The sequence below is a fragment of the Alosa alosa genome, chromosome 19 (assembly GCF_017589495.1).
Source record: "Alosa alosa isolate M-15738 ecotype Scorff River chromosome 19, AALO_Geno_1.1, whole genome shotgun sequence".
Lineage (NCBI taxonomy): Eukaryota > Metazoa > Chordata > Actinopteri > Clupeiformes > Clupeidae > Alosa > Alosa alosa.
Window position 1 is genome coordinate 17,122,723 of NC_063207.1, and position 27,619 is coordinate 17,150,341.

The following is a 27,619-nucleotide window of genomic DNA, read 5'->3' on the forward strand; positions in this document are numbered from 1 at the left end:
TTAAGTTTGAAAAATCTCATTATGATCAATATACAGTAGCCTAGTCTGCAAATGTGCAATAGACAGATATACACATATTACATTAAAGGTGGACTGCAGATGCAGCATAGCTCATTTCTTTTTTTCTGTATGGTAACAAGTTGTCATCAAGTGTATAAAAACAATAGCATATGAATATCATTCTATGAATTATCATACAGTCATTGGTTGTCAATCACGCTGTCAGCTGCTTGTTTTGACTACATTTTAAATATGACTATGTGCTATTAGGCTATGCTTGGCCTGTGCTAGGATCCTGAACTTCCTGTCGGGTGGACGTCAGGTAATGAGAATGAGCTCCAACACTTCAGCCTCATTGACCCTCAACACAAGTGCCCCCCATGGCTGTGTCCTGAGCCCTGTCCTCTGCCTGTATAGCCTACCCAAACCTTTATGGCCATGCATAGCTCACCACTGAGATGTTTTATCAACAACAAAGAGACGGCCTGTATGAGTGATGATGATGATGATGAAGCTTTATTTAGCAGACTCAAGATCATATACACACATACCAAGACAGATAAAATACACAGAATATAAAAATCAGTTTACATACATTTCAGTCAGTGTAGGCTACCTTCAGACTGGATGAGTAGTGGGAGCAGCTCAAAATGGGATTCGAGAGTGCCACAATTCTCTCTATGTGTTGCTAAGACCAAATAGCTGATTGTGAACTTCAGGAGAAAAGAAGATAGGCTGGACCCTATCATCAATGGCTCCTACTGTAGAACTGGAGAGTCAGCCAGATCAAGTTCAAGTTCAGTTCATGTTTAGCCTCAACATCACAGAAGACGGGACGACCTGGACGTGCACTGCATGGTATGATGAAAGCTGCACTACCATCAAACGCAAAGCACTGCAAAGGGTTGTGCGACTGCATACAGCTCAAGGCATCTGTGGAAGCTGCTCTCCATCCACTTAACCACAGAGAGCTTCTCCTTCCATCTGGCAAGCGGTCAGCCTCAAGGCTCGGACCGGCAGACTTTGCAACAGCTTTATCCACCAAACAACAAAGCTCTCTCTCTCTCTTTCTCTCTCACACACACACACACACACATTTTAATAGCCTACTATTATATTATTCATTTCTGCAAAAGGAACAGGCTACAAGTATAATGAGATGTAGGCTAATAAAATAATCTTGAATATTGTTGTGATAATGTTTGCAATTGCGTTAAATGACCATGTGCATTTTATGGGGTATGATGATGATCTCAAGGGATCGTGCCAAACAAGTGGGCGGGTCGGGAAAGATGAGGGATGTGAGTCGGACAGAGAGTGCGCGTTCATGAGGCTTGCTGTTGCGAGGGTGGATTGTATCGTGGACGCGCGCGCAGGCAGGTAGTTCTGGAGAGTACTCACGTCACGGGTCCGCAGCAAGCAAGCATCGAGATGCTGTGAGGACAAGGAGACGACGAAAGAGACGCATTTTAAACCAACACATAGGCTATTAATTTAAATGCCAGAACATGCTGCGGTAAAACAGATTCACTCCACTCCATATTGAAAACGATCCGCAATGGCGCTACGATCGCTATTAGAGGGCCGAAGCATACACTCATAAGGGAATTTAAACCACATCTAGCATCTACTGCATCAAGGACTGAGCAACGAAGGTAAGAATAGCTTGCAAGGATTCGCTGAGTGTAACTGCCATACGAACGAATGAATGAGGCCGGGAGAAGTTGACATGATAGCCTGTAACGTTTAAAGACAGTGCTGAAAAATAATCTGTATATTGCTTTTTCCATGATAATGATGTTTAGCATCACAGTGAAGGAAAATCGGAAAACAACTGTAGCCCTTGTGTTTAGGGCGAGCGTGAACGCACATATCTAAATCTGCTGTGTAGCAACCATAGACACATATGTTCATAGTAGCAACGCAACGCAACGCAGATCGGTTCAACAAGCAGACACAGAATCAAACCACACTCGCAGCTTGATATCTTCTATCAAGTATAGGACCATGCATTCAAAAAAGGTTTTCATAGTCCACTCTCTTGGGTTACCAGATAAATTAAACGGTAAAAGAATTATGACCAGCTTTAATTGCGTAACGGTAATCTGAAGCAGAAGTTAGCTAGCACGTATGATCTCTGCTTAGCTTTAAGCTAACATTAGCCTACCTAAAGTGAGTGTTGCCTATACTTGTCAATTGCTAGCCTGGTTTAGCAAGATCAGTGTTGACAACCCTGATTCTTAGGTCAGGATGAACCGTCCAATTGTCTCTTAATGCAGTGGTAAATTTAACACAATTTCTCAATTTCTTGGTTCTCTATTTGACGAACAGTTAACTATCCAATGTCGTGTTATTGGTAGTTTTTCTATCATGCCTTCAACAATATCATCACCCTTGTATTAGATATTCTGGTAAATCAGTTTATAAAGGTTATGTCGCAATTATGTCTTTTCATTTCGGCGACCAAGATACTCACGGACAACCACAGATGTTGTTATGCGATGATAAAGCAGTCTGAAGTCCATGTGAGTCTCCATGGTAAGAATGTCAACCGAAGACTGAGTCAAATTCGACAAGGCCACACATGGAACATGGACTAAGGAGGCACCAGCCTAACTTCACTTGTGTTAACTCAGATAATTAATTAAATTAAACATAAGGAGAGTAGCCTACTTCCCTCTGCACAGAGAAGTTTATCCTTAAGAGCGCACAAATACAATGACTGATGTAAAGCATCAGGCTAGGCTATTAGATGTTTTTTGGATTTTTTTTAAAAGGAAAGTCAGAATAGAAGTCTTCATATATTTGTTGACTTCCTATTCAAGGGTACTTGAATAGGAAACAATTTCTTTGTGGCTGGCTGTCCCCATACTGAAGTTCCAGATAGTAGCCTAATTTTCATAGCTGACAATTTTATCCAAAGTCATTTAGAGGGGAATAGTCAAGCTGCAGTTCATACGTACACTACAACGCACCACATCACAAATGAGCCTTATTAAGCTTTTATATGGTGTTCATTAGACAGTTAATAATGTGTTATTACCATTATGAAGCAGTCACATCAGCTTTAGACATTAATTTCTGCAGTGTTATTAGGTAAGCCATTTTTGTAAATGAACCGCACCACGAAAATGAAAGACATTTACAGTATCACAAGACAATGGCTTGCAGTAGATAATAGGGATGGAAATCACAGAGTAACTCACAAATCAATACGGTCACAATACGTTGCCCTCGATAACAATAATATCACGATTCAGCAATTCTGCAAAACACGATACATTGTAAAATATTAATCTACAATGCAGCAAGTTATCTGTGCAAATTAAGTACATTGTGTAGGTATCAATATTTTGTCCACTCCTAGAAGGTAAACCAAAGTCTGTTTTTTTTTTTGTAAGTTATGTTATGTACATTTTCACATTCATTACACAGGACAGTGAAGAGAGAACAGGAAATGAGTATAGGAAAAAGAGAGATTGGTAAATTACGTCAGCTTGGACTCGAACCTGTGGGGGCACTGAGACCATGTGTGGCATGAGACTCCAACACCACCACTGCACCATGGCTAAGAAATTCCTTCCCTTTATGCCTGAACATGACTACAGCTGAAAAATCATAGGGCATGATTGACATTGAGATGTGTCATAGACACTTGAGGCTGTGCTTTTTTGAACTACAATAATTTGTGTTATTTAATATCATGATTGTTTTAGGATATACCGATACAGGATATGGACTGTGTGATAATAAATTATTTGTGGTTATTCTGCTATGTGTCATACATGGTGTCTTCAGTGTTTGTCAGTAGATGCTAAAAACATTAGCAAAGGTCCCTCTAAAGGTCAGCAAAACTAAAAAACGAGAGAGAGATGAATCTTAAAATTGTGACCTCGCACAACATGCTGAGTGCTGTTATGTCTTTCTGTTACATTTACCGGCTTTGTGGAATATCCAAACCTTAGCTGACTCAATGTACTCACTCTCTCCAGCAGTCATTATGCACTCGGAGCAGTTCTACACACACACACACACACACAGCCTGGAGTGACACAGGCCTGCATGTCTTAGTCATCACAGTTAGCTCATGCCATGCTGTCCTGCAACAATTGTCATTTGTTTGTTTGGCTGCGTATTTGTTGTTCCAGGGACTTTTTCTCTGTAAGCTTACAGTTGTGTTGGACAACTTATTTATGTTCGGGCAAAACTGTCACTGTGCCGTCTTTACGTAACTGCATCATAGTCTTGAGTCCGATGTGCTGTTATGTTGTCAGTGAGCCCAAGAAGTTCAGTCAGGCTCCGCAGATGAAAGGTTGAGCTGCTGTTGTGTGAGATTTCATCTTTTCTCACGAGGAGGGTTTCCTAATGCATATTCTGGAGATCACAACCGCTGTATGTTTAGTGTGTCTCTTTTCTCTACCACATGTGACTGGACTCATCAAGTTTCCATAAAACCTTCCAATGAAACGGGAATTAAATGTTGGTGAAAAACACCTGCTGCTTGCCTACACTTGGTGGTTTGAAACACCTGATTCAGATTGTCATGGCTATTGTCTGATTTCAGTTTGTTAGTTGGAAATGTTCAAATACATGGAGTGCATAGGGTAGGACTGTGTTTAAAACTTCACCTCTGAGTTGAAATTGTGGTGTGGTGTTTGTGTTATAATTTTCACCAAAATATTGCCAGCCAGCATGTCATCCTTAAACTGAATAGACCATTGCGACTTATGCCTAACCTTTTTTTGATAAATATTAAATCTGAATTGTATTGACAATGTTATGCGTTAAAATGTTTGCGTGTGTGTGTGTGTGTGTGTGTGTGTGTGTGTGTGTGTGTGTGTGTGTGTGTGTGTGTGTGTGTGTTAAACAACACTAATGTCTGCTCAGTCATGCTTCTGTTGTCGTTTGTAAGGTTGGAGGTGTAGGAGAATCAGCTCATACTAGGCCTATCAGAAGGGTGTACTGTGGTATATTGATAGCTGTTGGTTCCTCCCTGCGAATCTGGATGGATGGGTGAACAGATTGCATCTTAGTTTGCCGATCTTGACTCAGGGGAGCAGTGTGTGTGTGTGTGTGTGTGTGTGTGTGTGTGTGTGTGTTGGGGTTGAATCTCAGAGATTCCCTTTCAGGAAGAAGAATTCCAGCTGCAGTACCAGTGAAAGAACAGTATACGCTATTCATGGAGTACTGGGGTGTCCTGGAAAGTCTGTAAATTTGATTCATGAACGTGCTATTAGGGACACAGCAAGAGACATCCCACTCCCTTTGAATACTGGATTGCAAATATGAAAGAGGACATCTCTGTGAAATAACATCTTATGTTTTATTTCTTGGTAATTCTTCTCAAATTAAGGATCTACTGAGCTGTCCATAGTCAGGTATATTGGAACTGCTGGCTTGCCTCCCTGTCATCTTGCTTTGATTTTATATTTGGCCAAGCTTTTCTTTCGCTAGTGATCAAATTGTCTGTCCCAAATCACAACTATATCTTAACTTCTCATTCATTAGATTAGATTTCAGTGATCAGTGTTTAAAGCATTAGGAAATGCCCTGTGATTTTTGAGGTGTTTGACGTACATTAATCTTACTTCCAAAATGTGACATTAACAGTTAAACAAATAAAGTCAGTGTCAGGGTTATGTTTGATAAATTAAGCATTATGGCACGAACAGGTGGACTGATATGTTCACTGTAGGGCTGGTAGCTCTGTTGAGTTGGTGTAGAGTAATTGAATGACCTCACCAATGACATTATGTCTGTGGCATAACTATAATGCAATTTTTTGTAGGTTGCGATGAAAAGTAGCCTTTGGAGGGTTAATAGTGTACTGAAACCATTGTTTGGTGTTAGGTATATTTTGTAAAAATTTAGCTAGGGCGATGTACATTCTGATAGACATAACAAAATAAATCCAAGCTCCAAGAAAGGCAGCTCACATGGACGTTCCATAACTCCATAATCAACCACTAAAATCAACCAGCTGCTAATGTGCAGGTTACAGTTGTTTGAATGTATACAGTTGTTTACACTCTTAAAATGAATGTGTTGTCCCTATCTGGACACAGAGATGTGTTAAAAAAAATCAACACAAGTTTTCAATACATTTGTTTTAATAGTGTACCAGATTGCTGGTAAGCATAATTTATGTATGTTTGTGTGTGTGCGCGCGCGTGTGTGTTTGTGTGTGTGTGTATTGTGTGTGATGGATTGGGAGAGAGAGTGAGACTGAGAGAGGGAGAGCACCAGCTAGATGCAGGGAAAAGGCGTGGCAGCTGCAGTCAGCTCCTGGACATAAAGGGGTGGCTTTCTCAAGGCCAGTCTACTACTCTGCCCTCACTTAGCCTATATTTGACTGCTCCCTGGGATTCATCTACAGTATATGTGTCTTTTTTGATGATGGGTTCTGAAGCTATTCTCCATTCTTTCATCAGTTTGTGCTGTTTAACCTGAAATATATGATTTGTTTAAGTTATGTGTCCCCTCTCTCTTTGTCTCTCTCTCTCTCTCTCTCTCTCTCTCTCTCTCTCTCTCTCTCTCAGGCCCTGACCAGGCCCTGATGCCAGGCTTGACTACAGGTGGACTTTGCTAGAGGAAAGCACTCGGACGCTCCAGAGGCAGGATGAGTGGCGGCTCGGAGCAGACTGACATCCTGTCACCGGCCGTCATGGTCAAGGACAGATGGAAAGTGGTGGGTCAACACAGCCCTGCTCAGCTCATCAGCTTTCTCTCTTTTTATCTTTTCTTCTCTGCATCCCTTTTGTTTTCACAGTTCCTATGGGTTATGACATTTCTTGAAAATACTGGGAAGTCTATTCCAGTTATGGACAATCATGAAATGCTATAGGCTATATGTAGAATCCTGTTGGAATTGTTTTGAAAGCAGCATTACCTTTTTGATGGCACTTTTCCATTGACTTGCATTGTATTTGGTACAGCGCTACTTGGGGTGAAAGTGGTATGTGTTACGAGAGAGACAGTCCGGAGGTCCTGAGCAGGCTGATGAGCATGCAAACTTAGTGGATACCTGACCAAGAGCATAGGCTTTTTTATTTCTTCTCATTTGGATTATTTTTAAGCACTGAAAACATCTGTTTTCTGCTATTATCAGTGGTCAGTTTCAGGCACACTCAAATTCTTGATTGGTCAGGTGAAGCTGTATGAAGTAACTACATAAGGGTGAACTCTACTATAACTATAGCTAGTATTGCTGTCCAAAAGAGAGACAAAGCTACGGTGACACACTGGGACACACACACACACACACACACACACACACACACACACACACACACACACACACACACACACATCATGGGAATCAATGGGAAAAGGCCGTTTTTCGTCCTTGCCAGGGTCTTTAAATCTTGCCCACTCTCATCTCTGTCCCTCTAATCCTTAAGTTATGAGGAGGGCGCATGGATTAACAGTTTCTCTCTTTCTCTATCTCTCTCTCTCTCTCTCTCTCTCTCTCTCTCTCTCTATCTATCTCCTCCCCCTCCCTCTTTCAGCTCTTCTCTCCACTGCAACCCTCCACTCCACACACACAAATGCCAAATGCCTTAAGGCTGGCACTCTCCTCTGCAAGCTTCCCCTCAGGGATATTTCACTATGTGTGCATTGCACCCCAGTTGTCTCGGTGTGTGCAGTGTCAGGGGCTTATTGTATCAGTGTCAGTGCCTTGCTATTTTGAGCAGCCTGGGCTATTTGCGGGCTTGTTAGTATTTGCTGTGGAGGCTGTTACTCTCCTACTCCATGCCCACAGTGCCAGCAGGGTCCTCGTCAATGCAGGGGACAGGGCAGGGCAGGGAGGGGTCTGGGGGTGCACGTAAGGTGAGGGCTGTAGTGCCATGCCGCTGCCCTCCTTGTGTGGAACTCTGTTATGTAACCAGTGCCACTCATCCTGATGCAGCCGCTGAGAGAGAGAGACATAGGGGAGGAGAGGAAAAGAGAGGAAAAGAGGGAGGGGTGACAGAGAGAGAGAGAGAGAGAGAGAGAGAGAGACGGGGAATAGAGAGACAGACGGCATAGTGAGGAGAAAGATGGGGGAGTGAGTGAGGCAGACAGGAAGAGACAGACAAAGTGCCTGACAAAGCATTTTCTGACAAGGTCGCTCCAAGGTTGCGAATAAAAAGAAATCGTGCATCTGAGACAAAAAAAAAATGTCACCAGTGGAAACGTTACATAATCACTGTAACTTAAGATGCCATAACCGAGTCTCAGGCAGCACTAATGAGGAGTCTGCTCCGGTCTCCCCATTGAGACGAATTAAGCTAAAACGACTAACGCCTCTCCCTGATTCTTTCTTGCTCCTCTTCCCACAGCTGAAAAAGATCGGAGGTGGCGGCTTCGGCGAGATCTACGATGCTACGGACCTACTGACCCGGAATAGTGTGGCTCTCAAGGTGGAGTCGGCGCAGCAGCCCAAGCAGGTGCTGAAGATGGAGGTGGCCGTCCTGAAGAAGCTGCAGGGTAAAGCTGCCTTTCGTCCTCCCCTCTTCCCCTCCTCTGATCCGTGTCTTTGAATGGGTCATTAGGAGCTGGTTTTACCACCCTGGATTATTAGCAGGATTAGAGTCCCAGCTGCCAATATTCTGAGGGCATTGTCACTGTTCTCTCCCACGTGTAAAGCTGGAACGGTGTCATTACAGAACAAGGGAGGGTGATAAGAAGACATGGAACTGGGATGCATGTAATTAAGTAAAATGTCAAATGGCATTTTCTGTGCATCAGAACTTCATAGATACAGATCAAGTGCAATCATCAATAGTAGCTTTTTACAGAGGTTGGGTTCTAACACTGTCAAGAGCATAGACAACGATATAGTAACATGGAGGACCTCTGTTGGACAGGATGAGACATTTAGCAGTGTGTGTGTGTGTGTGGGGGTGGCGGGTTTGAGTCATTCTAGTGAGGGAAGGGGGGCAAGGGAGAAGGAAATAGGAGAAGTAAGGGGGAAGACAGGAAATGAGGAGACAAGATACCAGCTGTGTAGGAAAAACAGAGAGAGAAATGGTATACAACGTATGCTACATTGTACTGGGTTATATCGAGATTTAGAGGTCGATTCAGTGAGGGTTGGTTGCTGCTCAGCAAAGTTGGGATGGTCACGCGGGGTTCTCAGATTCTGGGTGCATTGCCCCTTGGCTCTCACTGAACTCAGCAAACGGTAACTCTTGTGGTATGCAGAAGTGTCACTGAACTTCCAGTTTTTCACCCCCTTGCTACAGACCTTTAAGGGAAGGGAATATAATCTGACAGTTGTGCTGGCACTGGCTTTTTAGAGCTTAATAGCTTGAATGTAAGTGCCTTTGAGGGCCGACATGCTTCATAGAATCCATTGTATGAATTCAGGCCCAGATCGGCTTAGCATGCTTGAAAAGGCCCATTATAAAAGCTATTGTTTACTATTTTGTATGTTCCATCCTTTAAAAACTCTCCATCTCAAACATTGGCCTCAAGCCAAATTCCTACAAATAGCTGTGAAGGTGCTGTGCCCGCTTCTATTTTGTGTGAAACATTACTACATTTGAAGTTGTCCACCAGTTATCCAACAACTTATTTAACGGTCCGTGTATGAATCGTCCATTCATTTTTCTATTTAAAACCAACAATCAAAAAACAAAAATGTACTTGTTTTTTTCTATATCCACTTCTATAACCAAAATGAAAAACCTGGATAACGAGTCGTATTTTCATTTTCCAAAATTGTACTTAAAATGGACAAATCGGATAACAAGACAAGCTCTTACATTCCTTCATTCGTTTTGTTTACTTGCCAGAACACAATTGGTGTGACCAGGAAGTCACCGTTGTCCTCAAATAGACAGCATAACCTACAACGTTAATTTACCCAATTGTTTTTATTTGTTGTCCTTGAACCTTGATGTATGCAGATGGACATTGCCGCAAGGAATCGGTGGTTATGAGTTTGATATTCACAAAGAGGGGTGCATCTAGCAGAAGGTCTTTAGGGTCATTCACCCTCCTCAACCCGCCACCACATCCCAGTTGTTTTCACAGGAGTGAGAGGGTGGTGGTGCTCTTTTAAGTGAACACAGCTCACCACCTGTAACGCGCTGTTGTTATACTAGAACGGGTCATATCCTCCACGTGGAACAGGTTTTGGATAAGAGCATTTGTTTAATAAAAAGGCTGTTGTATGTGTCACTCCTTTGTTTGAAATCCCTCCCTTCAGATCTCAAGAGTCTCGAAAGTGGATCAACATACCCGTCATTGCTAGTTCCTAAGGGAGACATCTCAAGATCTTTCTTTCTTCTTCTCACTATACGTCTCTCTCTCTCTCTCTCTCTCTCTCTCTCTCTCTCTCTCTCTCTCTCTCTCTCTCTACTTGCTGGTCCTTCCACTCCCTCGTTTTTCATCTTCTGGCCTTCATCATCTTCCTCTATTTCTTCTCTCGTGTCAGACAGAAAAAATCAATGTGGCCTGTATCATGTTACCGCAGCTCTCAGGCTGATGGGTCTGCTGCTTCCTGTTAGGGTCTGGGGGAGAACACGAGACCCATTGCCCCATACCTCAGCACAATTTCCTTTAATGTTCCTGTGCATGAGTAGCACACATCAGTACTGCCAGTTTTGTCTGTGATTTTTATAGATGACAACCTGCCCTGTCAGTAAGGGATAATGTATAGAACGCCGGTCATTGTGGGAAAATAAGTCCCGACAGGGCGAACCGGACCCCGAAGCGCAGTAGATGGGTCTTGTTCCGCCCTGAAGGGACTTATTTTCCCAATAATGACCGGCGTTCTATACATTATCCCGCTTACACACGCTGAACTTGAATCATACATTCTTTAGAACACAGCTGATCAACCATCTGCTTTCACTTTTGAATGAAGTTCCAGTCCTTGCGTAGTGATATGAAATACCTGAATTAGAATCACAAACTCCATTGACAGCGGTCATTATTTTTTTCAGAGGTCCTTTCCTCGGAAACAATGACTGCTAGAATTTTGGGAAATCCCATTCAAGTCAATGGAGTGTTCTACTTGTCTTGTGAAGAGCCGTGTAATAAATTGAAATATTGTATAGAAAGTGTACGTACATGACCAGGTGAATGGTCCCAAAATGTCTGCCCAACTCAGGGCAGTTGAAGGATGAAACCAGCCCATCCATCATGTCATAACATGGGATAGATCAGAAGATTATGACCGTGTGTGCATGTAGGAGAGCATGTGAAACCAGTCCCACTGGATGTTGTAAGGCAACACCAAACATCTCTGCTGATCATCTTGCCTTTGTTTGAGTCTATGTTTCATTGTGTTGTGTAATCCACAGGTAAAAACCATGTGTGTCGCTTTGTGGGATGTGGTCGCAATGATCGCTTCAACTACGTCGTCATGGAGCTTCAGGTATGAGCCAGTCACTTCTTCTGTCCTCCATTGTTTTATGTGTTATGTGTAATACATCTGTCTCTGTATTCCCTGTTCCCATGTATGTCTGCTGATACATAAGTCATTTATGGGTAAATTAATTTGATGATACATATACAGTATGTCAACTTTATCTGTCTAGATGGCCATGGTATAAAAACACTGAGCATCTAGAGTCTTAGAGGAGCTGGAAAAGTTACAAAATACTGTGCACGTCATAGGTGGCAGTGACCTCACTGTGTTTTGGTTTGTGGCGTGTTTTTGTGCGTGTCCAATTTCCTGGTCAGGGTCGGAACCTGGCGGACCTGCGGCGCAGCATGAGCCGGGGCACGTTCAGCGTCAGCACCACGCTGCGGCTGGGCCGACAGATCCTGGAGGCCATCGAGAGCATCCACTCTGTCGGCTTTCTGCACCGTGACATCAAACCGGTGAGACACAGTATGTGTGTGTGTGTGTGTGTGTGTGTGCATACTGTATGTGATAGCTCTTGAATGCCTTTCTTACTCTCGCTCTCACCCGCCTTGTTTTCAGTCCAACTTTGCCATGGGCCGCTTCCCCAGTACATGCCGAACCTGCTACATGTTGGACTTTGGTCTGGCCCGGCAGTTCACCAACTCATGCCAGGAGGTCCGACCGGTAAGTAAAGCCAAAAACAAAAATGTGTGTGTGTGTATGTGTGTGTGTGTTTGTGTGTGTTTATGTGTTATTGATGTTTGGTTGTTCAGCACAGGATCAGATGGGTGTGTGTATCCTCTAAATATAAATGTGCTACTGACATGAGATCATGCACATCTGCCAACATTTTATTCTGTTTAAGAACCAAGTGAATACATCATAAGGAAGACCCTATGTTATGCATTTGTGTACTTTACATGTTTCATTTTTTTCAGCCTCGACCAATGGCAGGATTTCGTGGCACTGTACGATATGCTTCAGTCAACGCACACAAAAACAAGGTGAGGTTCAGCTTCTCCTGCGATTCTTAATAACTGCCTTTTTTATTTCATTAATTGTCATGTTTACCCAGAGCCTTTGTAATTTTCATGTTATAATAGTAACATTATAGACTGAATTATAACATATATAATGCACCCTTTTTACTTCCACAGGAGATGGGACGGCATGATGACTTGTGGTCCCTGTTCTACATGCTGGTGGAGTTTCTGGTGGGCCAACTACCATGGAGGAAGATCAAAGACAAGGTACCACCATCCTGTTGACATGTGATGAGGCATCTAACCAAGTTGATATCTGATAAATGGAGAACAGAATATATCAAATTTATCAGAATATGTGGTCCACTTTAAGCTTGTAAACAAGATGTAAAAAGATAGTCCCAGAAGGACCTGTATCGGTCCAGGGTTATAGTAGAAATATGAACTGTATTACTGAAGGAATATAGTAGGGAAACAAATTACGAATTGGATAACAGGAGAAAAAAATGGATGTGTAATCAAGAACGCATAGTTCAATAAGCAGGGGGACCTAATGAAGAACAATAAATCTCTGAGAGAAGTGATGAAACATTTATTGCCACTGTTTGCTGAAGAGTAACAGGATAGGCACACTGTGATAGTGATGATGTCTGTGAGTTTTTTCTGCTTTGGTATGAACAAATGCTGTTTGTGTGCAACATTCAGGAACAGGTTGGGAAGCTGAAGGACACTTATGACCACCGGCTCATGCTGAAACACCTGCCAGCCGAGTTCAGCATCTTCCTGGACCACATCAGTGAACTGGACTACTATACCAAACCGGACTACGAGGTACAGGAATTATGGAGTGTGTTTGGATGAGTGTGTGTGTGCAGTGTACCACTGATATTGTAATATTGTATCACCTGAGATTCAATAGATTAACAGTGGGATGAATTTTGAGATATAAAAAAAATCAGTTTCAGTTTTAGGGGCCAAGCATCAGGGCTAGAGATAGTTCCCCCTTCCATCAGGGCTAGAGATGGTTCCCCTTTCCATCAGGGCTAAGGTTAGGGTTAGGACATGCATGTTGTCAACACACTGAGCCTCAAGACATAGACCTTACGCAGAACGCTTTGTGTTGCAGCTGCTGATGTCGGTGTTTGAGAACAGCATGAAGACATACGCGGTTGTGGAGAATGACATGTACGACTGGGAGAGGATTAACACGGACGGCTCTCAGGCCGTCAACACCACCAACGCCACCCCTCAGCACCATACGCGACTCACCCCAGCACACATGGGGTATGTCACAATTACAAACTGCATATACACAATATTGCACTACGATTGATAACAGGATTATGAGGTTCCATGGTACCTTTGTATAATACAAATGAAAACTTCACTCACACATGGAATATCAGCTGTACAAAAAATATTTAAACAGTATACAATACAATATAGGCAGATCATGTGTGGAAGTATACTGTATTGTACTATTGTGCTACTGCATCTGTGTAAGTATACTGTATTGTGCTGTATGCATACTGTAGTGTGCAGCATGCTTTATGCTGGTTAATTATCTAGGCTCAGTGCATTATTTAAGTGTGGCAAATGGATGTTAGACCAGTGGTAGCTGAAAGTCAGCCTCATCTATTTTTCAGTAGCCATTTCTCAGTTATGTGCCTGATGTAATGTACCCTCCCATGTGTGCCTGTGTTTCTGTAGCATGGCTAATGCCTCGAACCTCCACGGGGACCTTATGAAGGACCTCCTCAAGGAGAACACGGATGAGGTGCTGCAGGACGAGCAGCTTAGCGACGGGGAGAACAACCCCCCTCTCCCCGAGCGCTCCCCTGGCCAGCCTGCCAACCAGCAGGAGCCTGACGTGTGGGAGGAGATGGACCGCAACTGCAACCACCTCCGGCCGACGGTGCTCCAGGTGACCACCCCCTCACTGATCGCCACAAACAGTCTACTGGGGATGTCTCTGGGATTTGTGATATGCGATTCCATAGTGTGATAATAAATCTGGCTTTGTGTCTGTACCGGTTGCGGACGGAACTAATAACAAGTACACTTGGTTCAAATTGCAAGAGTAAAATAATACATTTCATACTTACACTATGTTGTTAATTTAGCATGAAAATGTATGCCAAATAATGATTTGCATTAGTAATTTAGTCTTTGTTCCATCATTATGAGCATAATTGTGACCTGGCCATCAGTTGAAACTGAACCGTTTACACAATCAGGCCCATTCAATACAATAAAAGATTGTTCAGCCTGAATCATATTCTTCCAGACCGGCAAAGAGGACGAGCAAAACCAGAACCAGGGCAACCTGACCCCGCACACAGGACTCAGTCTGGCCTCTCCGGTGAAGCTCCGCTCGGACGCCAGCCCCTCGGACGCACCACTGCTGAGGAAACTGCGGAACCTCCATAGCCTGGACCTGGAGAAGAGGCTGACCCTGGAGCCCAAACCCAGCACCGAGCGCTTCCTGGAGGCCTGGTGAGAACAGAGCCGGAGGTCTCCCCTGGCAGTGCCCCACTCACCATGCCATAGTTCTCAAATCTAAATACCTCACAGGGTCATTTAGTGATTCAAGACTCCCTGCCCTGATACATTTTATAGTATTGTTCAATAAATAATTAATTTCCGTTATTAACAGTGAATGTTAAGATGTACGATATACAAATTCCCAGTAAATGTTTGATGCTTACAAACATAACTTAGTTATAAAAATATTCAACATTTCACTGTTAATGGTTCTTCCTTACATGATTCATATCACATATTCATGTCACGATGAACTCTTTTGTAAAACAGACTAAACATAACTTTTTAAAAACCATCTTCTCAGCTCAGCAAAGCAGCAGGCCGGCAACACATCAGACAAGCCAGCAGGCCACAGCCTTGGCCTCGGTGTTCTCAGCAATGGTGGCCCTGGCGACCGCATCTGGCACTACGACGAGGAGGTCCTCTCGGGCGGCGGGGGCAGCGGCAGTGGCGTGGCCAAGCGCGGCTCCCTGGGCTCCCCGGCCGCCACGGGGCAGGGCGAGGGCGCCGCCAGTAGCAGCTTTGTGGCGCTGAACCTGAGCCTGGGCCGCGGCGGTGACGGCGACGCCAACTCGCACGACTGGGTGATGGTGGAGGCGCCGTCCAACCTGCAGGAGCGCGGCGGCAGCAGCGTGGGCCTGGCCACGGGGGCCAAGGTCACCATCAGCCCCTCGGAGGAGGGAGAGGTGGACGAGCTAGACCCCAACCAGGAGGGACCCGCTCGGAGCACCGGCGACGGACCGGCACGCTCGGAGCCCAGGGCTGACCAGCAGGAGCTGAGCGTGGAGACAGCGAGCACCATGCCCCCCATAACACCCACTAGCCCCGCCAATGGCCTGCCGGACGAAGCCCTCTCACAGGTAAGCACTTGGGACATCAGGGGTCATTTGGGATTTGGATGCATTACAGCGTTTAGGGGTCACATACTTGCATTTGGGCTATGTTAAATTCCTTTCAAATTCTTTGTTTTTAATGTTGCGTTTTTAAACAGGCTTTTTTGGCTTCATGTATGCTACTGCTATATCATCTACAGCCAGAGCACTGTTATTTTGGTGATCCTCTGAGTTGCCTTGCTTATGCATCAAAGCTCATCATGAGAAAATGTCAGTTTGAAGTCTGCCATGATGCTCATTAGAGTTCACATCCTTCTACATATTTTTGTGTTATGCTGCCACAAACACCTCATTGAAAATCTGTGCAAAACTTCTGTTACTACTGTTTTTACAAAAGAGCTGCGGTACACAAAATGTATTTGGATTTTTTGACCCAGAAATGAATATATATTAAAGGTGTATTGAATAGATAAGTGTTTATAGTAATTATAGCAATTCTGTGGCCATTTTACATTCACAGGTATACTGTAGATAGTAAGAACCTACTTCACGTCTGACAAAAGTTGTCTATTATGTCTGTGAGTGGTAGTGGTGTGGAGATATCAAGTGTTAGCCGGTCTTGACCTGAAGCTCATCATGTCAGCAATCTTTTCCAGCTAAATATCAGGGCTGGTTATTGGTCAGATATAGGGAAGGAAGCAAAGATAGGATTGGATTTGGTCACTCATGTAGGGAGGGAAACAAGGACAGAAGACTGTTTACTTACCGGCCGATCGGTCATCCCCCACTTCCAAATTTCCTTTCTCCTTTGGTCATTCCTCCCTTCGCTTTGAAATCTGACTTCACTTGCTTCCCTCTCTCCCCTCCTCTCTTTCTCTATCCCTCTATCCCTGTCATCCATCTGCTGTACTATATTCTGCCCAATGGTCCCTCTTTGCATGGCCCCATCTCCCTCTACCTCTCCTTCTGTTTTTCTCTGCCCTTCGTCCTTGCTTTTATTCTCTCTATGTCTGTCTCTGTCTCTCTCGCTGACCTTACTCTTTTCTTTCCTACCCTCTCATCTCTGTTTATGCTCTTTCTTCTCTCTCTCTCTCTCTCTCTCTCTCTCTCTCTCTCTCTCTCTCGCCTCTTCTTCTCTCTATGATCTTATCTCTTCTCTCTCGCTATCTCCCTCTCCCCTCCCCCTCCTCTAAACTCACATGTATCTCATCTCTCCCTCCCTCTCTCTCCCTCCATCTCCCCTCCTCCATCCCTCCCTCCCTCCCTGCTTGTAGTTCCCCACCTCCCCACTGTCTCCGCTGGAGGAGCCTGTGGTCCAGCAGCCGTGCGGGGCCCTGTTTCCGCCCCAGCGCTCCCCAGCCCCCACCCCACGCTTTCGGACCCCCTGCGCCGGCGCCACGGCCTGCCCCGCCCGTCCGGACTGTGCCGGAGCCGTTCGGTCGACCCGCCGCGCCTCCACCACAACCACAGCCACCACCACCACCACCAGCTTCAGCCCCAACACCACCAATACCACCAGCACCCTTCCTCCTGCTCTTCCTCCTCCTCTGCCTCGCTCCTCCCACCATCCCCCGGCACGTCCTCGGGGCACGGCCAGCGCTCGCCGGGCCACCGCAAACTCCCCGCCATCCCGGCGGGCGCCTCCGGCACCAAGATCCCCTCCGTCATACGCATCACCCGCGCACAGCTCCAGCAGGTGAATACCCCCCCCTCCCCCATGGCACCACCCTCTCCCGCCCCAACCTGTTACCATCCTCCAATGGACCCGTCCTGGCTTTTGAGTTGCTGACCTTGCACCCATTACACATGGCTACCATCCTTTTGCTTTGTGCTTGTTTTGCTAAAAGCTTTATTTTGTTTTATTTTTTAATTTGTCGTGGTGTTCCTTGTTCTCTTTGAAGACTCTGTGTATTTTCGTGCTGTAACTTCTGTGTGGATTTATCGTAATAACCAGTGAATCTCAGTTCTCCATTTTATAGAACTGAGTTTAATCCAGGTGTTTGAACACTGTGTGCATGTCGTGGACCCCGCGGCCTGCATTTTTCTACGTCTGTGGTGTTTCTGTTGGGTTCTCTCCCATATCAGCAATTACTTAATTCTTGGCAGCTGGTTGACTTTTTGTGAATAGTTAATTTAGAGTTGAAGGCGCTGTGGGACTTATTCATGGTTTCATCAGGTCCCTGTCCACAGGTGTATAAAATCAAGCACCTAGATTATGAATACAGACTGCATGGTGCTTGATTAATACACCTGAAAAAACCTGATGGCTATGGGCTCTTGACCACCAGGTTGTCATCTGATTTAATTGTCTGAGTTCTGAACCACATCCTGAAATATTCTATCTCCCACAGATGCTGCTTTGAGATGTCATAATATTTCCAAATATTGGCGGGATATTATGTTTCCATCCACTCTCTTGCTCTCTGTGCAATTTCTCACCTCCTTTCTTCTCTCTTGCTCTTTATTTAATTAATTTTATTTATTTATTTATTTTGTCGCCCTCATACTCTCTCTCTCTCTCTCTTTCTTTTCCACCTCTGCCTTTATCTCCTTCCCTCCCACTCTCAATATCTCTTTTTCCATAGCTCAATGCTCAAGCGTTTAGCCGCAAACTCCCCGCCATCCCGGCGGGCGCCTCCGGCACCAAGATCCCCTCCGTCATACGCATCACCCGCGCACAGCTCCAGCAGGTGAATACCCCCCCCTCCCCCATGGCACCACCCTCTCCCGCCCCAACCTGTTACCATCCTCCAATGGACCCGTCCTGGCTTTTGAGTTGCTGACCTTGCACCCATTACACATGGCTACCATCCTTTTTGCTTTATGCTTGTTTGTTTTGCTAAGCTTTATTTTGTTTTATTTTTAATTTGTCGTGGTGTTCCTTGTTCTCTTTGAAGACTCTGTGTATTTTCGTGCTGTAACTTCTGTGTCGTTTATCGTAATAACCAGTGAATCTCAGTTCTCCCATTTATAGAACTGAGTTTAATCAGGTGTTTGAACACTGTGTGCATGTCGTGGACCCCCGCAGCCTGCATTTTCTCGTCTGTGGTGGCGTTTCTGTTGTGGTTCTCTCCCATATCAGCAATTACTTAATTCTTGGCAGCTGATTTGACTTTTTGTGAATAGTTAATTTAGAGTTGAAGGCACTGTGGGACTTATTCATGGGTTTCATCAGGTCCCTGTCCACAGGTGTATAAAATCAAGCACCTAGATTATGAATACAGACTGCATGGTGCTTGATTAATACACCTGTGGAAAGGGACCTGATGAAACCCATGAATAGCATTGCCAGGTTGTCATCTGATTTAATTGTCTGAGTTCTGAACCACATCCTGAAATGTTCTATCTCCCACAGATGCTGCTTTGAGATGTCATAATATTTCAAATATTGACGGGATATTATGTTTCCATCCCACTCTCTTGCTCTCTGTGCAATTTCTCACCTCCTTTCTTCTCTCTTGCTCTTTATTTAATTAATTTAATTTATTTATTTATTTTGTCGCCCTCATACTCTCTCTCTCTCTCTCTTTCTTTTCCACCTCTGCCTTTATCTCCTTCCCTCCCACTCTCAATATCTCTTTTTCCATAGCTCAATGCTCAGCGTTTAGCCGCAAACTCCCCGCCTGCCTCCGACAGTTCCCCCCACTGCCACCTGGTGGACAAAAATGAGAACAACAACTACTCGGCACAGGATCGCCCAGTCACTCCAACCACGCCACCCACCCCTCAGGAGCGCTGCCCTCCCTCTGCCTCCCCCACCCCAGAGGGGGACCCCCCACCCGAGGAGGACCAGTCTCCACCCAGGGCTGCGGGCTCCATGCCCAGCTTGGTGTCTCCACGCTCATCTCCCCGCTCGCCCTGCAGTCCCGTGCCACTGAACGCCGAAGAGGAAGATCCCCTTCAGGAGGAGGATGGAGACGCACCCACTCCACCCAGCTCTGAGCAGCAGGAGCAACAGCAGGAGGAGGGGGAGGGGGAGGTGGCGGAGGAGGTGCCCTCAGTGGAGGCGGAGAGGAGCCGTGGCTCCGTGGCGCCCCGTCTCCGGCTCAGCCGCATCCCCGTGCTGGAGCCCAGCAGCCTGCTGCTGTCCAGCCCCATCGCCACCACCCCCGGGGGTTCGGCCAAGCAGAAGCTCCTGCTGAAAAAGGCCCATCAGGGGGCGCCACTGCTGCTGTCTCCCTCCTGCTCCCCCTCTCCGTCGCTAGAGAGGCGCTGCGTTGCGCCGCAGACCGACTCCCCTGCCCCCGCTGACCGCTCCCAGGACGAGGAGTCCCTGCAGGGGGTGTCGGTGTCAGACCGGCAGGGGGGCGACGAGGCACTGTCCCTCTCCTCCTCGTCCAGTCCTCTGTCCCGAAAGAGCAGGATACCACGGCCAGTGCACTCAGAGGGGTCCTCCACTGCTCCAGAGAGCCGCTCTTCCCAGTTCTTACCACGGCCGCCTCCAGGCAAACCACCCAGCCGACCCTGCATAGATAGCCGGTAAGGTCACTCAGTGCAAACAAAACTGTTCTCTTGGGGCAGAAGATCCTGTTCTGTCTGCTGTGTAATCTGATAATCATAGAAATTATTAATGTGATCACCAATTTGCTGTCTGGAAACAAATGTATCATTGGCAGATGTACTCGTGTAGCTAGTAGCAAAATTAGATTTGGCAAACCTTTTTTTCCCTCTATTTTTCACTCTAAGTCATTCTTCTTTTTTCCTCCACTCGCTCTCCATTCTCCTACTTTGATATGGACCCTTTCAAGAGACTTCCATTATCAGCATCATAGTTGGCCCCACAAGACTTCCGTTTTAACATTCCATATGTTATCTTAATGCAGAGGAAGTAGATTGGGGCCCAAATAGAACGTTCAAGCATTGTTTTTGTTTACCTTGTTGAAAGGGTCTATAGCATCCTTTGTTTTTATTATTTTCTCACTTCCTTACCTCCTTCCTTCCTTTTCTCTAGTCTGAGGCGCTACCGCATCCGCGCGGGCAGCACTGGTGACTCGGAGCTCCTCAGCTGCCTGGCCCAGCTGATGCAGAACGGCATGGCCACCTCGCCGACCGGCCGTCCGCTCCGCTCCTGCTCACCCCACGCGGGCCGCTCCTCTCCGCGCTTGGTGTCCGGCGTCTGCGGCGGCGTCCACCCCCACCACCACCCCCGCAGCTCCAGTGCCTCGCCGCGCTCGGCCTCCTCGCTGCAGCGCTCGGCCTCGTCCTCTCCGCCGTCCCGTCCGGGCCCTGGCCGCAGCCGCTCACCGCCCAGCATGTCCAGCGGCTCGTCGCCCCCGGGGCCCGCCAACGCCCGCCGCACACACCTCCAGCTGCGCCACCTCCACCACAGCCAGAGGGGCAAGGCTGGCTGCGGGCACGTGCAGAGCCGCGAGTGGAAGTGCTCCAGCAAGTTGAGCAGATAGTCATCTACGTCTGCGGGGCCCCTGGGGATACCACTGGAGCTCTAATCGTGTTTGTGTGTGTGTGTGTGTGTGTGTGTGTGTGTGTGGGGGGATTTTTGAATCCTTTGAGAGATCCTGCAAGATGTGAGTGTGATCCCAGGTGAGGAACTGCTGCCTTTCGTGTGCCGACAACATTTGGTGCGACTGTGCCAGTTAAACACAATCATGTGCAGATTGAGTGTTAAAACCTGTTTTCAAAGCATGGAATCTAAGACTGTGCCAGTGTGTGTGTGCACAGGACAAGGCCAATGAAGTGTTTGCACTGTTGGAGAAACACTAATGTCAGGAGAGCAGAGCTAATGGGGTGAGGAGCTGGGCTATAGCCCCTTGATGGGGGCTTTTGCTAGAAAGGGATTTAACTAAACACCTCAGAACAGGCAACACTTCCTCTGAATAAGATATGAGCTACACCAGGCGCGTAACTGAAGCGTTCCGTTCGCGTAGCGTCTGCTGCAACAATTAGCTGCCACTATAATCAATGAAAGTAGCTACACCAGACGTGATAGCGGCGCGTACGCTCGAAAAAAATAGACCGGTCTTTTAAAATGGATTTTATGCGTCGCGAACGGAACGCTTCAATTACGCAGCTGGTGTAGCTCATACCTAAGACTATAAGAAACGCTTTAGAGCCTCAGACATAGGTTAGTATAGAAGAGGGTCACTGGCCCCGTTCCTGTGACCATAGCCTACCACTTTCCATTAATGCTTCAGGCTTTGGATGCCATTCAGTGCAGCGATCAGCATTTAAAACTGCTGGTTAGTATATAAGTCTCATAGAATGGATATGTCATTCTGTTCTTTTCTGTTGACATGAGCCTGTATTTAGAACATCCACGTAACTGCAATTATGCGTCATCAGTACATAACTATACAGATACTCTATATTAAGACCTCTGACTGCAGTCATAGAGAAGCAGAAGCTGCTGAATGCAGTCAAATGTGCTGTTGTCAGTTAGGAGATTTAATGAATTTTCAGAGGAAATGTTGCCTATAAGATTTCATCACAAAATCTATTAAGTGATAAGTTCTACCATCTGTACAATACTCTCTCCAGCATTAAGAGTTATTACATGCACTCTTTGGTTAGTAATGTGTCCCTACTTGAAGATTAATGACTCCCAAAAAATGAAAACAAAGACCTCCTGTGAAGACCTCCTCAGTTGACCTTTGTCTCGCATACCTCCCCTGACTGCTCTGTGTGCTCACCTGCATTCCGGTTGCATTTTTTGTCCTGATTGTTTGCGTCATGGAAATGATTGTTTTCCTTTTGACTTGTCTGGTATTTACACTAGCACGCATTTCATAGGGTCCGTAAAAGCATGTGGTTATGCAGTAATGCCCACGGCACCACAAGCACGGTGATGCGTGGCTGTCAGTATGTGTACGAATGTATACTGTGAAGCTCACACTAAATAGTGTGTATGTGTGTATGTAGGTACGTGTATCGCAAGGAGCACGGACAACATGTGTATGTAGGCGCGTGTGTGTGTGTGTGTGTGTGTGTTTGTGAGTGTGTGTGTATGTGTGTGTGAGTGAGTGAGTGAGTGTGTGGATTGTTTGGAGTTGGTCATCTCTTGATCTGTTTATAGTATTTATTCAGAAGTATTTATCACTAGTCCTGTACACAGCAAGCATTAGTCAAAGCAGTGGCAGGTTCACTGATAGACTGACATTAGCCACTGGCTCCCCTTGTTCTTATTTATTCCTTGTTCGTATTTTCTTTCTGTCTGTGCCCCCTATTAAGCCACCATGACACCTTGATACAAACACTTAGCATTGGGATGTGGGTGTGGTTGTTTTTCGCTCTCATCAAGGAATCTCTTAATGTGGAGCCCTGCCTTCCTTAACAAGATAAGGGGAAACAAAGCAGACGTTGAAACAATCAAAAGAGTGTTTACAAGTGTTGAATTTATGCCTGGGGCATCCGTTTTAGGGAATGGAATTGAAATCTACCCTACTGTCTCAATCCAGACAAAATCCAATTGTAATATATTGTTTTTGTTGTGTACATAAGAATTTGTGTGACGAGAAGAGAGTGGTGTGGAGGCTATTGAAGACTGAGACATACAGTATAAACGGCTGCTCCCCAAAATGTCTACGACTCACATACTCACTGCACACTCCTTGTCATCACTCTTGCTACAACACCTCTAGGATTGCCTTCGTGTAGATGTGCTAATTTAGTTGATGCTTTTGTCCAAAGCAGCTCACAGAGTAGGGAAGGTGCTGTTTTTGTCTTTACTTGCACTCCCTAGTAAATTAACCTGCGACCCTTAGATTTCTCCACGCTGTAAGAATTGAGCCATAGGAACACATTTTGTGTATTTGTATATGTGTGTGTAGTTGCTTTATTCCCCATGTTTTCCTGACAAGATATATGACAGGGCAGTTAATTACATGCAGTTCTCTGTGTGTCTCACTGAAGTGAGATGCGATAACATTATTATACATACCAAATGGACACCCGAGGGTGATGAATGTTTTTAAATAGTTTTGAAAAGGACCTTATTAGAAAGTTAACAGAGAGGATTAGTGTAAAGTCCTTCAAGAGACAAGACCAGAGGAACACTGAGCATAGGTATGAATTAAAGTTTACAGTGACAACCAACAAAAGTGACAATTGATGGTATTAATTGAATGAACAGACAGTTTTGACATCACTACAAATAAATAATTGGCCTGTCCCTTTAACTCAACTACAGGGCCAAATGTTGTGAATGGAAGAGCACCCATTGAAAGGGAATGGCCATTTCATGCAGATAGTACTTGAAAGATGAACCATTGTGGTGGATATGAAACATTGTAATGGAAAGGGAAAAGAGAAAGTTCTGTCCTGTACAGACATGCACTATGTAACAGTGTTGCTTGGGATTGAAATCCAGCAAGCGCCTTTGCTGCTAAATACTATTTAGATTTAACTGCAGTGGACAGCTGCCATTTTTAAATCAAAATCCTCTGGGATTTGTTTAATAGATTTGAGAGCATTGGATTGTGTGATTGCAACAGTTATACAGAGTTTTTACACTTTGCCTCTCTTAAAGCTCTGAAGTGAAGCTCCTTGTTATACCACAAAAGAGTGAACAGTGAGATGGATGTTGTTCAATATATTGGTAGACATTTAATTTGAGAATTATCTGAGGGGCCAATATCACTGATCATAATATTGTCACAAAGTGTTTATTCTATTTATTTATTGCTATCTATTTTATTTATTTTACATTACATGACATACAACAGCAGGTTTTTGTCTTTGAAGGTTACATGTCTGCCAAAACACGATCATAAAACACTAGTCTGTTACTCTCAAGCACTTGCAGAATTTTAATTTCTACATGCTGTTCCTTCACCCTCAATTTTATTTCAGAGGAGATTTAAGCAATGTTTCCTCCATCTGACTACATTATATCTCAAGGTTGTTTTTCCCCTCTGCTTGTAAGATGCTGTAAGAAAGCTTCCAGCCCTGCCAGTTGCATGCGCTACAAAGAGCAAAGCTGTGATCAATCCCTCTCGAGGCAAACCCCTGCTGTGTAAAGATAAACTTCACATATACTTCATCACTTCATCCAGCTCTTATGTGGAATCAGTTTGAGTTAATGAGTTGCCCAGACCACCCCAAAAAAGAGCAATTACATTTTACAGACTTGTCCTCAACTAAATTGATTATCATGTCCGACACATTAGTATGAACCTATGAGTATAAATATACACAGGAAGGGACTTGCTATATTTAGGTGTCTTTTTTTATCCAAAATATGATTTATATGTTTATATTGCTAATGTGTGCACTTAAAAAAGTGCCCTGATAGCCCCAATTTTTTTTTTGATAACAATTTTATGATACTTCACAGTCTGTGGACCAATTGAGATCGCTCTCTCCCACTTTACTTTCACAAGCAGACCAAACCCAATTTATCTTTGGCCTTAATGTATGTACATGTGCCTGCAACCTTCAGCAATCTTAAAGAAAGGGTTCTGTGTAGAATCAATTTGGCTTTCTTAATAATTCCTTAAACTTCTGTCAGAGAAATGTTTTAGCAGGAGACTTGCAGAACCCTCTCCTCACAACAAATGAGTGAAATTGTTTCTTTGGGCTGAAAGCAGAATTTAGTAGGGTTATATGATGGAAGCATGTTGAAATACCATTTGTTTCAGAAGATGAGGTTGTAGTTTACATGTGCTGCACTTTGTTAGAGGGTGTACACCTATGAAACCGGAACCACAATAGATGGAGAGCACCACAATCAGTTGCTATTTTGAAGAGAGAAAAGCAGTTAAGCCCGCACTATGAATGGGTGGTCCATCACTGCTTTCTGATTGAGTTCCATCTCAATCACTATTAGTCACTTTCACAGTAGAAGTGCCTGTTTCAGTGTCATTTGAATGAAAGAGACTAGAATATAAACAGGTGAATTGTCAAGCCTCTAGAATCACTAATGTTGTCTCAATGCAGTAGTTCCCAGTGTTGGCCAGAACCCCCAGGGTGTCGCTGGTTTAGGGTGAAAATAGAACAAACCTAAACGACCAAACAGGTAGAACTTTGTATGACTGTGCTCTCTCGGCATAGTAGCCTGACCTATTTGGTGGTAGCCTATAGCCTACTTTGTGTTTGTATAGTATGGCTATAGTCTAATTAATACAATGGACGTGTGCCTAACATGGAACATTGTATGGATTTATAACCCAGTGAGAAGTTAACAGTGTTTAACAGCACTAGATCTCAGATCAAGATAGTTATGGTTAACTGACTGATGCAATGAAACTGAAAAATGTTAACTGTTAAATTAGAAACAATGGGTGAGAAAGCTATACAACATCTAATGGGCATCTGTTTTTATTTAAAGTTCAAAGGGTGGCCTGCCATAAACGGTTTGGGAACCACTGCCTTAATGTGACATTGTAATGAGGACTTAGTGGTGAAACATTAACAAAATCATCACAAACAGAACAAAGCTAGTAATTGAGACTGAAACTGTAAAAATGACATGTTCCCACCACAGTTTGCCCATTTAACCAGTCCGTAAAAGTAAATTCAATGGAAAAATTGCTTTCCATAGACATTGATCTGAATTTTTAGTGAACAGTCAGCAATCTGCAAAATCTGTTGTTTTATAAGTGGGCAATATTATAACATTCTGTATACCTGGTATGATCTTTTTTAAACGCATCCCATATCACCAAGCCAAATTAGCTACCCAGAGTCCATTGTTTGTTAGTATTTTGCCATAGATTTATATTGTGTTAGGCGAGTATATGTGCATTTAGGAGCTGGTAAAATATATTTAGGGCCACAGAAACTTGTGTCAAACTTCATCTTGCCCATACCTGACTAAATTATGAATTGTTCTTAAAAGATGAATTGTGTTTGTATGAGTGGTAGCTCCCTAAATGACACATTTTCTTGCATCAATTTTTTCTGCTAAGAGGTGCTCTGAAAGGTCTGTAAGGGACACTTGTGTTTACTTCTTTACATTATTTCTATACTGGGCATACTGCAGCAAAGATATTGGCATTTGGAAGGCTGCACAGTGATTATGGTCATGTAAAGAAGTTTCTAAAGATTTTGCATATCTCTCATGGTGACATGGAAATTTTGGTAACTTGCACTGGTATGCTTGCCATATCTCAATGACGGTGTACTGTGCTTGTGTGGACCAACAGATCTCTTCTGATCTCTTCTCTGAATGTCTGTTCATTACTCCAAAATGAAATTGTGTGTGTGTGAGTGTGTTTGTCCATTCTGTCATACACGTACTATGCATTGTGTCACTTTTTTTGGCCAGGTATGAAGAATGTTCCAAAAAAAATCAGGGGCCTTTCCCCAAAACATGAAGATATTTGTAATGTCCAACAAAATAATTTAACAATAAATTGTATGCTGTTTGCTGATGGGTGTTATGTTCACCGCTTACCCAAAAGAATGAATGAACTTTTTAGATCTGATTGAGTACTACTTGCTCAAGAGTTATGTCAGTGTTGTGACATGGAGGAAAACTTATGTACAGATGTTAAAGAAAGGATGTATCAGAGGGAGCAGATTACATTGTACATAACTGTACTTATTTGTCTTATTATTTTCATTTGTACCATATGAATATCCTGTACAGTGTTTTGTTTGTTTTGGTTTGCTTCCTGTTTTGGTTTCTTTCAAAATTATTTTGTATTTTATTTTTATAAACTGGTTATAAATAAAATATTCATTCCGCATGCAGACATATTGTGTAAACTCAGTTTTTGCATACAATATTACATTAATTAATAGGATGAGCTATGAACTTAAGCACTGTATAATATTTCCTCTTTTACTGCAGTTATAAATAGGCATATGCCTTGACATTTTCTTAGATTTCATCTAGTTTTAGCGCATGTATTTAAAATCTCATCCAATGACTCATTATTTGGGTGTAAAGTGGCTCAATTTGCTTTATCAATCGCTCTCCAATCGCTTACGTCCTTACATACAGAAGGCTGCAGAGGCGC

The 27,619-nt window shown here is 44.3% G+C and overlaps 1 protein-coding gene across 1 annotated transcript; it reads left to right on the forward strand.

Annotated features, from left to right (window-relative positions):
- Nucleotides 1-1,328: 1,328 nt before the first annotated feature.
- On the forward strand, nucleotides 1,329-27,352 carry LOC125284082 (tau-tubulin kinase 2-like). The gene is made up of 15 exons (XM_048227817.1): nucleotides 1,329-1,655; nucleotides 6,540-6,688; nucleotides 8,322-8,469; nucleotides 11,295-11,368; nucleotides 11,677-11,817; nucleotides 11,921-12,025; nucleotides 12,280-12,345; nucleotides 12,499-12,591; nucleotides 13,030-13,155; nucleotides 13,451-13,608; nucleotides 14,035-14,248; nucleotides 14,612-14,820; nucleotides 15,173-15,728; nucleotides 19,291-20,180; nucleotides 20,653-27,352. Exons 2-15 carry the CDS (start codon nucleotides 6,620-6,622, stop codon nucleotides 21,101-21,103), a joined length of 3,300 nt encoding a protein of 1,099 aa, XP_048083774.1. The 5' UTR covers nucleotides 1,329-1,655; nucleotides 6,540-6,619; the 3' UTR covers nucleotides 21,104-27,352.
- Nucleotides 27,353-27,619: the final 267 nt, after the last annotated feature.

What these genes read in the sequence shown, in the direction of transcription:
- LOC125284082 (XM_048227817.1), top strand. Translation starts at nt 6,620, where the DNA reads ATGAGTGGCGGCTCGGAGCAGACTGACATCCTGTCACCGGCCGTCATG. An exon ending in ACGTCGTCATGGAGCTTCAG is followed by an intron (nt 11,369 to 11,676) that starts GTATGAGCCAGT and finishes TTTCCTGGTCAG; the next exon opens with GGTCGGAACCTGGCGGACCT. An exon ending in CATGCCAGGAGGTCCGACCG is followed by an intron (nt 12,026 to 12,279) that starts GTAAGTAAAGCC and finishes CATTTTTTTCAG; the next exon opens with CCTCGACCAATGGCAGGATT.